Here is a 13,107-nt window from a genome sequence, read left to right on the forward strand (position 1 = left end):
CCTTCTTTTCAACAGATGTGTGCAATCACTTGATCTCGCAGAAATAAATTCAGCAATTGTAAATAGAGCAAAACGAACAAACTGTCCTTACTAAACCTATTCTGCAGCACAAATACAGTGTACCAAAGCGGTGCTCCAGTGCAAGCCTAAAAAGCTGGGTTGACACTACAAATCCTTTAATATCCACTACAAAATGTATGACATGACTTATAAAATACTCACTAACACGACTCAACCAGAGAATCTGATCTCTGCACGTTAACAGTGAATGCACGTTAAAACATGCAGCACAATATCAAAACTGATACTAAATAGTCCCATACCATTTCCAAAACCTCTGTCTAACATGAACCAATTCCACGAATGAATATCAATCAAGTAAACAGTGAAAAGATAGCATGGCTGATGACCAAAATCTTGATAATCTTTACTGTGACTTGGTCTTTCTATCTTCCTTGGTCATATGGCCTCCACCCTCATATAATCATGATGATGATGATGATGATGATGATGATGATGATGATGATGATGATGATGATGATGATGATGATGATGAATTTTATTTTGGTTAACATACATGAAAGAAACAAGTTTTTCCCACAATTTGCCACCGTAGTTAACCAAAAAAGGAATAGGCTGAAGCCAAGGCTTATTTTTGCCTATCCCATACCATAATCCCTTTAGAATCACCCAGAAATCCAACAAAACTAAACTAAATATCTCATCACATAATGTACCCCAAACACATCAAATGATAATTACAACCGCCAGTGTGGCTATGTAATCACTTCCGTTCCCGTTTGTTTGTTTGTTCATATGTGGCTGGGTGAAATTTGCCATGAACATTCAGTTTCTCAGAAGAAGAAACATTGATTTTGGTGACCTCCATGACCTTCTCTCTATTGCAACCATCAGCCTAAATATTCAACTTTCTAATGAGTAAATCTCCTGACCTGAAGCAAAATATTGGTAATGCACAATGACACTGCTAACAGAAATAAACACTGAGAACCCATTCACTTTTCCTTGACTGTCACCATCTGGCCAAACCTCTGCTTGTGTAATCCACCCAGCAGACTGTTGACTGTGACAGTAACAGCTAAGTAGAGGATATTATCAGGCCTTTGTGGACATCAGCACGTACTGAGTTTTCCCTAAGAGGTGATTTCCCTAAAAGTATGTAAAGATATATATTTGTATATTACAAATGGATCAAATTAAGTATAAGGTGAAAAGAGTCGCTCAGTTGAGAGAATTATCTCACACCTCTGTAGTTCTCCTCAGCGCAAAAGAATATTTTAGCGTCTGTTAGCATTGTTCTGGTTTTCTGGCCAAAGCAGGCTGCTGTCAGCACAAAAGCACTGTAAGCTGTTCAGCCCCAAACGGCAGTCAAAGTTAGCGACCAGCTAATAAACACAGTGGAGGATAACTAAAGAGCCTGATGTTTCCTTCAAGAGTTGGTGGAGACCAAAAAAATAAATCACATCAGTCAGGTGGCCAGAGATACGACTGAATGCTAATGCGGCTCTGTGTCTGCCGGATGTAAGAAGAGGCAACCGTTAGCTAACACTTTTTCCATATCAACTTTATACAGTGATGATACTTTAATCGGATGTTTACAGCTACCCTCATGTAGCCCAAAAATGAATCAATGCAGGTTTAAGTTTCTTGGATCAAGATATATTTGTTGGATTACAAAACAAATATGTCCTTGTCAAATCTCACCAAAGTTATTTGTACGGGTTGTCTGGGTTTGTGTGGTGCAGAGATACAGCATACGCTGGGTGCGCTGGGATAATGTGTACTCAGAGATTGAGTGCCTCAACGGCTTTTATGCCGGTCACTCTCTCTGCCTGTCACAATGTGTCTCCTTGTCAACAGCAGTGTCTCTGAGTGGTTATGTGTCTTCTAACTTGCCCTGAAGTCAGATGCAAATGCAGTTATAAAAACTTTGCTGCAAACTCTGAAGGTTAAAGTTGAAATAAACTCAAAATCTCAAACCTTATTGGTCCATATTTTGGTTTTAGCTATAGTGTGTTTAACATATAGATGTATTGAAAGGGAATAGCTAAAGGAATTGATTAACAGCACTCACCTTTGACCGATTTTGTTGACTCTGTTAAGAGAACACTCACATACACACGTCTATATTTGCATAGTACAGTTTCTAATGTATCCCTGGAGTTTATAATGGATTCTTTAACCCCCCTCCTACTCAGACAGACTGAAAATCCCAGAAGATTAAGGCTGACATTCAGAGTAAAATGTACTTAATGGTATTTAGATCACTGCTATATGTGTCAAAAATGTGAATTGAATTAAAAGAATTGTAACAGTAAAATAAATAACAGGGCTTGGAAACCTCTACATTCAAAGGCTAGACGGCTAAAGTGTAGGAAGCTGAGCTGCTGTCTGTTCATAACAGAGAACCTTTTTAACAAAACTCGTAGCAGTTCATTTTTTAATTGAAATTGACAAGAACACATTTTTTGGACTTGTGAGCCAGAAAGTGACCTAACCTTTAGCCAGATAGATGGTAGTCTATATCCACGACATTCCACTTCCAGGATTGCTCCGTTGCCACTGGAAATTCCGTCGCATGTCCTTATTTTCGGCTGGATGTCTGTTACCTCACGCTTTCTTTGTGTTGGAATTTAAAACTCAGGTGGATTTATGAGGACTATGGTTAACTGCTCCTCAGATATCTGCAGGGTAAATCGAAACAGCTAGCTAGACTATCTGTCCTATCTGAGTTTTCTGTTGCACGACTAAAACAACTTTTGAACGTACATGTTCCACCAAAACAAGTTCCTTCCCGAGGCTATTTTGCAACAGCACTAGGGCTCTGTGCGGCACTTAGCCCAAGACGATTGTGATTCGTTTAAAGCCATGCCAATAAACCAGAGCACATTCCTCTCCAATCCCAGAATGCTGTGTGGACTAGCCAGACCCTCCTCCGCAGCGCTGTGGAGGAAGGTCTGGCAATACGAAACTGGATAGATGGTGGCACATTAAGGGTTTTGTGTATCTGCTGAGCAATTATGATCATGGTCTTATAATGCAGAGAGATGGCTGCCTTCCTTATCCCGTATCCTCATTACACATTCATTTTCAGGTCACAGCCAAACACTTTGGAGAACCAAAGGGCTGTTTATATGCCATGATGAAGGCATCCAGAAGATTATTTTCCTTACATATGGTGAAGATTGGATCAGTGTTGTGGGAGAGTAAGTAAGTATTTGACAAGTGACAGCCAAATAGCCTGGGAAAGTCTAATATGTTATTTCCCCCCAAAATCCCCTATCAAGCACACATTTGTGACTTCAGTATTGCATGGTCACTCTGCAGCCTTAAAGTTACATAAAATACTTGAAACTCACTGTGTAACTGCCTTCTTTATTTGTGGTTTTTAACATGTAGGGCTTAAAGACTGACATATGTATACAAAAATGTACATCCTAGTGCTACTTCACCAACCAAAAAAACAAAAAGCGGGTTGGGGTGGTAGGAGGAATCATCCAAAAAAAAAAAAAAAAGAAAATATATATATATATGTGTATTATTTACAATCCTTTTAAGGTTATGTAATTATTAATTACCTTAACAGTTGAAATGGCTGGTGGATATTGCTGGTCAAATGATTATGATCTTAGATTTGTCATCATCAAATTTTTATAAATGTGGGCATTTAATGTCTATAAGGCAGGCAAGAAGAAATAGTTAGACTGATAAAATTATTGGCTTGCAATGTAACACATAACTTTGTGTTATCATCATGGCTTTGTATCACCTCAACAGAGAGAATGTGTTTGAACTGTCACTGTCTTTGTACTGTCTTTCCTGTCTTCAGCTGTCCTATGCAAGCCACAAAAAGCAGCAAGAAATCAAAAACTAAGACTGTAGCTATAAAACCTGACTCAAATCTTTAAAAAAAATTCAGGGCTGGATCTTCACAAGAATACGAAGGCTAGGCTGAACCTGTGCCTCTTCCCCACATGATGCCGTCTAGACTTCCAGAAAAATTATGAATGAGAACTGCCTGAATGCTCTGACCTCTGCAAAATGATATGTGGGATTTGTGGAAACGAAAGCTATATTTGTAACACACTTTAAAATAGGACAGGAATTGTTGGTCTTTCATGAGATATTCAGTCTAGAAACGCAGACTCTGGATGATCCAAAGTTGGAACACAGCATTCTTGTCTTGTTTTTATATGACTTGCTATACTGTACATCATCAACCATGTGAACGGCTGTGACTTTCCTGCTGTCAGAAATAGTGATTGATTCTAGTCTGGTTGTTTTATGTCTCGGATTCTGCTGCAGACTGATTTGTGAGTAGGAATATAGCCAAACCACATTAATATGTCATGTTAAGTGTGACATGAGAGGAGTGTAATTGGAATTTGTTGCCTGCCATCTGATACACAATATACTCTGATAGAACAGCGACTGGGAATTCTCAATTTTTAGATTCACAGAGGAAAAAAATGACAGAAACAATCATGTTCAGCCTTGGTTTCTTCTGTAAGCCAAACCTATGTTGATACTGAATTATATTTCTCCAATAAAGCCTTGAACAGAATCTTAAACATTGAAAATGTGAATATATAAAGTTGGGCTTTGTGTATCTATCTTCAGATACCCCTACATCTAAAAGATGTCCTGGAGAGGGAAATATTTCGAACCATTTCCAAATTCCAAATTTTACAAAAAATTGTAAATATTGTACCGTTGTATCCTAATAATTAATAAGATTATTCAATTCAGTACTTTTTACCCTACTGTTATGTTACCCCTTTTTAAAGTTTAAAAATCCTAGGCAAAATATTTTACAATGTTTTTTCAGTATGGAACTTCTGAGCAAGGGCACTGGAAGTGTGTGTGTGTGTGTGTGTGTGTGTGTGTGGGGGGGGATAAAATGTAGGAAAGGGGCCATTGATTTTACGCCCCTGGCCCGATTTTCAGTCTCAGCTACTGTGATCCCATTGCAAGCCAAATAAATATATCAGGAGGGTTAGATTAATGATTTGTTTGTAAACGAAGGATTTATTTGCTTTAAGTGATATTCTCAGCACCCTAATCTGGTGACGTCTAATAGTTCTGGTATTCGTTAGTATTAATTATGACAAGAAACCACCCACATTTGAGATGACATTACATAAATGCCACTGCAGGTGAAAAGGGTTTTTTCTTGGCGCCAATCTGACTGTTAGGCACTGCTTTGCCAGCGGACAGACAATCTTATTTTATGGTGACTCAAATCTGATTTGAGCAAGAGACAGACAATGCTGTGGCTTATAAAGAATGTAAACAGAGAGGGAGAGCAGCTTCAAATTGGGTCCGGAGTCTCCTGGAAAATAATTAACATGACATTTCCCTGACATTTAGTCGGGGGTATAGAGAAGCAGCCTGAAGAATGGGAGGAAGGAAGCAGAGATATGAGCCAGTGAGGGAAAAATGAGACAGGAAGGACGACAGGGCATTAAAATACGGTAACTAAGCAGAAGTGCAATTACACTCACACACAAACAAACCACGAATAGACCTACTCTAATGTTCAGTACCCACTCCTTCAGTGATGATAAAATTAGACTTTTGTTGCGTGGTAACCATTTGTTTTGTGCTCAACTCTACCATTTACCATCTGTTTATGGGCTGTTACACATATATTTCCATCTCTGACCCAGGATAGGACAGCACAGCTGATGAGCTAACACTTAGACAGTCTGTGGTCACTACTGGGCCGTTTGACAAGCCCAAAGTGTGGTCCAGCCTATTAAAAAATGACTAAGACAATACATCAACCCCTATCAAAGCTTTTAGTAGTTCTGTCTGTGGTTTCAAATTGCCCTTTTAAGCTAATTAGGAATTGATGAACTCTGCCTCTTACTGTGTCAAGGTTGCTCTTTTATTCTGATAAAAACAAGATTAAAGTGATGGTTCAGAGTAATTTCACCCTAGGGTCCTTTTGCAACATGACTCTTTGAGAGCTTTTTACCTGGTAGAAATTGAGAGTAGGCGTTATCAGCTGAATAAGCTTAACGCGAGGGCTAATGGGACTACGTTTATGTAAGTGACCACTAATATTGCCGGAAATGATAACGTCAACTGTAACAAGTAATATAGGTTATGCACACTAAAACGATGGATTGGAAGGTTTGTAAGTACACCAGAAGTTTATGAACACTTGCCTGCTCTCGTCTGCTCTCAGTGTGCTGCTGCTGCTGCTACCTGCAGTAAGACGAGTGCTTAGGGCCGTCTACAAATTACTACACCGAAAAGAGATACAACAAAAATATTTATTAATTTAATGATTAAATAAGGTAATGTCTCCAAACTTACCTCAATTATTAATTGTCTCCTGCTAGTTATACTACAGCACTTACTTAAAAAAATATATAAAAAAATATTTTTGTTGCATCTCTTTTCGGTGTTGTAATTTGTAGATGGCCCTAAGCACTCGGCTTACAGCAGCAACAACAACAGCAGAGAGCAGAAGCCAGCAGGCAAGTGTTATTTACATAAACTTCTGGTGTACTTACAAACTTTCCAATCCATCGTTTTATGAGTGCATAACCTATATGTACTACTTGTAGACGTTTGGTATCATTTCGGGCATTATTAGTGGGGTCATTTACGAGATACAAACGTGGGTCCATTAGCCCCTGCCCCCCAGCTATTCAGCTGATAACGCTACTCTACGCTAACTCTCCCAATGTTCGACCCAGGTGAAAAAAGCTTCTGGGGGGGTGTTTGGCTCGAGGTCATGGTGCAAAAGACCCTAGGGTGAAATTACTCCCAACCATCACTTTAAGAGACTGCGGCCATGCTAGCATCTCTGTGAGGATGTATTCAGGCCATATAATAATAATGGATAAAGCTTCCGGGCCTAAAAAGTGAAGCCAATACGGAAGTGCCTTAAACCTACATTCTATCTAATTTCCATAAGGGGGCAACTTAACTGGTTGCAAAAACAACTCTGTTTTTACAGAAGTCTATGGGAAAATGACCCTACTTCTCACTTGCTTTATTACCTCAATAAACATTTTCATAATGAGTTTGTGGCCTACTTTCAAGTCTTTTTCAATACAGCATGATGTTCATTTTGTAAATAATGGTCCAATTTATTTTAAAATTGACGATAAAGCAGTGGATGTTTTAGGGACGTGGCTACACGCCAACCTCTGTCCGTGTTTCTTGAAATTTGATGCTCTCTGTGTGTTTTCATGCCATCAAAGTTAATTGGGACCCTTTGGTTGCCTAGAAATGCCTAACCAAGCTAGCTAGCTACAGCTAGCCTATTAAAAAATGACTAAGACAATACATCAACCCCTATCAATGCTTTCAGTAGTTTGGTCTGTGGTTTCACATTGCCCTAATTAGGAATTGATGAACTCTGCCTCTTGCTGTGTCAAGGATGCTCTTTTTTTATGGCACGCCATCCTCCGCTATAAGCGTATAATGATGCCAAAAGAAGAGATGATGAACACTTTTTTTAATGGGAAGCACTGCACCCACTCATCAGTTGGTTGTTATTGAGAGCTTTAGATTTGGAGAAAACAATATGTACAAGCTCTTTGCTGTGTTATTATTCAAAGGGAAGAGTACTCATCTTGGTTAAGCACTTCAAAACTGTTCTTCAGTGATGTTTCGAAGAATTGCAGATATCAGGATGCAATAATGGAGACAGCAGCGTACAGTCGACTCAGAGTGGTCATCTCCTTTTTGTAGGCTACAGCACTTTCTTAGTTCTAACACAATAAACATTGATTTTAAATCTCTTTGATTCCTATGAAGAAGACATTTAACTGACAGACCCGCAGCACTCTTCTCAGTCTGTAAGTGGGGTAGCGCTGACAGTTCTCAACCAATCCTTACCGCAAATCATCAGCCAGTACATAATGCTAATAGTTTAATTTCCTATATGTTTCCCAAACAAGGCACGCCGCTCCCTTTAACAGTGTAAGAAAGAGAGAGTGTCCTTTTCATCCCTCCAATCCAACCTAAAAGAGTGAGATCAAAGGCTCCTCATGTTTAACACTGCTGTGGTCTCCCAGGTTGACTGGTGCAGTTGTGTTTCCTTGAGAGGCCAGCTGAGGTCCAACTCTGTCTTTTTGCACCAACTAAAAGTAAGTACCTGATAGAGGTCAGTACGCTCAGCATGGCTATTTCATTAGGAAATATTATGCCATAGTGGGTCCGGGACCCTTAGGGGGTCCTCAGAGTCAATGCAGGGGGGCCTCCAAATAATTGTTAAGTTTTGAAAGATTTTTTGAAAATTTAAAAGGTCTTAACATGAATCCAACATATTATTAGCAAATATAAATCACCACTGATTACTGGCCTATAGGTAAGGTAGTCACTAAGATAGCCACTGACAGATAAAGTTAATCCTAAGCATTCACTGTGTATTTTTAACATTAAAACACGATTTATAAAATAATGCCAACAATTATTAGGTTATTTTACTGTAATAGCTTAGTATTCTATGCAAAAAAAAGGTAGGCCTATGTATAAAGGCTTTAGGCCACCCTACACATTATTGTAGGCCCAGTTTAATATGCAACTTCATTTTAGACAACATATGTAGTAGGGGGTCCCTGCTCAATCTCTCTTTCAGTTAAGGGATCCTTGGCTTAAAAAACGTTGAAGACCCCTGCCATAGGGTGAGAACTTCAACATCTAATTCCAAACAAAACACAACACAAAACAAAATGCTCACCAAATAGTGCATAATATTAACACACATTGGTTTTAAATTCTAGCAGCTGCTTTGCTGTCATTTTTCTTTTTCCTAAATTATTCGCTAATAAATTGCTTGAGTATGGTTTGACTGATTTCTTAACTTGACTTAATCATGAGATAAGCGCCACAGTTATAAACTAACTTTTTCTGGGTTTCTAACGTTTCTGTCTTACTGTAGTTGATTACTGAAATATGTGCAATAATGACATGTCACAAGCATGCATCTACTGATTAAAAAAGTGCTCCTCCCATGCATTGATTAATCCAAATGATTCAAACAATCCTAAATTATTTCTGACTTGTTGTTTATGTGCACAAAGATATAATTCAATAACCCAGCCTTCTGCAAAATATTTCAAATCCAATTGGCTCAGAATAATGCAGGGTGGGGTTGTCACAAACAAACAACACAATGCAAAGGACAATCAAAATAAATTACTTTTATGTATTTCATGTTGTCAGCGAGGGCAGCTAAGTTATATTTAAATGATTTATTGGTGCATAAACAGTGCACAAGGTCACACAAAGTGTATGCAGCATGCAGGTGTGCATGTCTGGATGGTTGTGCATTTGTACATGTGTATTTGAAGGTGTATACGATGGTTCTGCAGTGATGATATAGCAATGGACGTTTGTTACAAGTCTGGTAATAAGAGCATTAAAGGAGATACAGAAAATGAAGCTTGTGTCATGGTTTAAAGATGGTTAACAGCGAGGCATCCAGCGAGGTGCTTTCACTGTAAGACTCAGACATGCTTTTTTTTCCTAGTTCTTGAACAATATCCACACTGATAGATCACATCAACTGACTTTTTCTATCATTACTACTTTTTACTTTGTGTTCCAACCTTGAAACAATCAAAGCATGAGTAAACACCAAAGCACAACACACAGAGGTTTCCTAATTGACTCATTGTGTGCACACCTTTTAAAAGGTATTAGTAGGTGGCTGGGTTGGCTCAGTGGGTGGAGCAGGTGCACATATACTGAGAGGTGTATGCCTCAACGCAGAGGTCCAGGGTTCAAATCCAAACTGTGACAATTTCCTGTATGTCTTCCCCCTTTCTCACCTAGCTGTCTTATCAAATAAAGGTGGAAAAGCCCAAAAAATAATCTTAAAAAAAAAAAGAAATGCATTAGTAGGTCTAAAAATGGTGCAAATGCTGTGTCTTGTGCACAGGGATTTTTATTGTAGGCCTATAAATAAATATTCAGTGGTCTAAAAACTACAACATCCCATGTAAGTTCATTTCAAAATGCCACAAACATCCAAAGGCAATTACTTACTTAATTAATCATGTATTAATATGTCACAGTATGACGCATTATGAAAACAAGATTAAGAGTCTGCAGCCATGCTAGCATCTCTGTGAGGATGTATTCAGGCCATATAATAATAATGGTTGAAGCTTCCGGGCCTGAAAAGTGAAGCCAATACGGAAGTGCCTTAAACCTACATTCTATCTAATTTCCATAATTTTTACAGAAGTCTATGGGAAAATGACCCTACTTCTCACTTGATTTATTACCTCAATAAACATTTTCATAATGAGATTGTGGCCTCAATCGCTACTTTCAAGTCTTTTTCAATACAGCATGATGTTCATTTTGTAAATAATGGTCCCATTTATTTTAAAATTGATGATAAAGCAGGGGATGTTTTAGGGGCGTGGCTACAAGCCAACCTCTGTCCGTGTTTCTTGAACTTTGACCCTCTCTGTGTGTTTTCACGCCATCAAAGTTAATTGGGACCCTTTGGTCGCCTAGAAATGCCTAACCAAGCTAACTAGCTACCGCTAGCGGTAGCTGGTAACTTAAGGGAATTTTTGCTGATTTTCTGTTCCACCATACATGCTGATGCATGGCAGGAGTACCTGGAGTTCCGTGTTTACCAGCAGGTAAAACTACATTGGATGACCCTCTTCAGAAATGTTGAAAACAACACTGGCTTGGCCACATCATCCTCCCTAGCTATAACCTCTCGTCAAAAATTGTCACATCCGGTTGCAAAAAAACAGAATGGCAACGCACATATTGCCAAAGGCTTCAAAATGGCAGTCATTATGGCTATGATTCAGACACAGCAGTGCTTTGAACTAAATGTTAAAGTCAGCATGCTAACATGCTGACAATGACACATGACAAGGAGTGCTATGATGTGAGCAAATAATGGAAGGAATAAGGAATAATGTTCATCATCTTAGTTTAACGTGTTAGCATGCTAACATTTTTAAATTTGCATTAAGAACACAGGATGATGGAAATGTCATTAGTTTTGCAGGTTTCTGTGTGTGTGTGTGTGTGTGTGTGTGTGTGTGTGTGTGTGTGTGTGTGTGTGTGTGTGTGTGTGTGTGTGTGTGTGTGTGTGTGTGTGTGTGTGTGTGTGTGTGTGTGTGTGTGTGTGTGTGTGTGTGGACCTGTAGTGCAAATCATCACCATGCTAGTAGAGGATTGATCCAACCAATATCCAAGCCGCATCTCTTACACCCAACATTCATGACAGTTACCTTTGCTGCAATAGATGAGCCAGGCTTTTCCAGAAGGTCCCAAAGTTTCTTTCGTTTTTCAGCACAGCAAGTGTTGTCAAATTCTTCTCCCTCTATGTCTTTCATATTGTCAGCCTCTCGTTTGAGCTCCTCATTCATTTGCTCCTTTTTCTGGTGGTACCTCGCCTGGCAACACGACTCCAGGTAGATCTCGTCAATGCCCCAGTAGTCGAGTTCTTGACTGAACGACAGGGCACACATTTCTTCCATCATGTGCAGCTTACCCGTGCGGTAGAAGTTCAGAATTGAAGTGAACGCCCCTGGATGTCGGTCAAAAAAGTACTCATTCTCCTCAAGGTTGTAGTCATCGCACACTTCCATCAGAGATTCATGGGCGTTACAATCTCTTAACTTTCCCAAACGTGTTCGTGGTAACCTATCTAACGTTCGCCACAAGACCTCATGTGGGAGACCCCCAACATTCAGCCTTACTCTACGGAAACATGACTTGCTGCGAATGATGTCCACCGGTTCAGGTGGCAGCAATGATGTTGAGCGGGAGCCAGCTTTATTTAACTCTGCCAAGGATTTCTCCATGATGACTTTAGGTTGAGGAATCAGGCAAACATCCAGGGCTATGGACTACAGCTGGTCCTGTTTTCTTTCATTATTTTATCTAAAGGATTCAAAACAAAGAAAAAAAGAAATCATTAGTATTCTAGGATTAGCCCCAAATGTTAAGGCCAACACCTTAATCATTCGATTCAGAACTTTTATGGTGATTAAGGATTTAGGCCTGGGCCCCAGGCGTAGTTTAGAGCAGTGGCTCCTAACCCGGGGGTCAGGAGTCAATAACATTAATCTGACAGGTATCAAGATGATTTCAGATGATGAGGGGTCACAAGCCGAAACCAACGGTTTCAAGCAGTGTTTTCGGTCCCACATGGTTTGTCATGCTAGTACGTTATTAGATTAATCAATTGAATATTGGCAAGTACAATTATATAATGCAATGCTAGACCAGATTCAAAATCAATGGTTTAAAGGGCTGAAGGCAATAAAAGCGAGATTAAGTATACTATTATTTCAAGGCATTTAAGTCTTGTTATATCTGATATCTGCAATATCATTATATTTGAATAATTTTTTTTCAGGATATTTCACTGTTGAGTGCTGATTACTGAAAATTCTTTCCTGCGTCAACAATAAACAAGATTATGATTCTTCATATGACTCACACCTTTTGGTAGCTAACAAGAAAGATAAGTGGAAACTTTTTAATATTGTTCTGTCATTAACTAAACCTAAAGAAACATAACTGAATGTTCTTGCCCAGCAAAACTTAAAAATCAAAAACAAAAACAAAAAATATTTAAAACCAATGGGGAACTGCAGGGTCCTGAAGGCAATCATTTTAAATCACTGTTTTAAAAGGCTCCAAGGGAGAAAAATAAGAAACAGTTAAATTGTATAATTCTATTTGGATATTTCACTAGTATCTTTTATAAATTCTTTTTTGAATCAACAACACATCTACCCCTTAGACGAGGATTCTTGAGATGATTCATGCATACAATATTAGAAGTTAATAAGGGGAGGGGGTAATGGAAGCCTCACTTAATATTATATTATCACCTAAACCAGTATATAGTAAACACTATTGAATTGAATTTCCTATGATCAAAAACAGTAAAACCTACTTTAAAACCTCTTGAAACCCAGCCAGACAAGAATTGAAAATCACCGGTTTAAAGGGCTCCTCGGGAGTGAAATTTAGCCCGGATAAATTTAATTATTATCTCTGGATTTTCACTCATTAGTTGCTGTTAACACACCATCTACTGCATCGTCTTCTTTTATTTTTTATTTTTTT

The 13,107-nt window shown here is 38.8% G+C and overlaps 1 protein-coding gene across 3 annotated transcripts in view; it reads right to left on the bottom strand.

The window, feature by feature from the left end:
- kcnb1 (potassium voltage-gated channel, Shab-related subfamily, member 1) overlaps positions 1–13,107 on the bottom strand; it is a 34,544-nt gene that overhangs the window by 19,915 nt on the left and 1,522 nt on the right. For all 3 annotated transcript variants that reach the window (XM_039796818.1, XM_039796817.1, XM_039796819.1), the window contains exon 2: positions 11,256–11,910. In XM_039796818.1, the coding sequence (XP_039652752.1) occupies positions 11,256–11,831 (576 nt within the window). In that variant the 5' untranslated portion in view covers positions 11,832–11,910. The remainder of the gene's footprint in view (positions 1–11,255; positions 11,911–13,107) is intronic.

This window comes from Perca fluviatilis, chromosome 4 (genome assembly GCF_010015445.1).
Source record: "Perca fluviatilis chromosome 4, GENO_Pfluv_1.0, whole genome shotgun sequence".
NCBI lineage: Eukaryota > Metazoa > Chordata > Actinopteri > Perciformes > Percidae > Perca > Perca fluviatilis.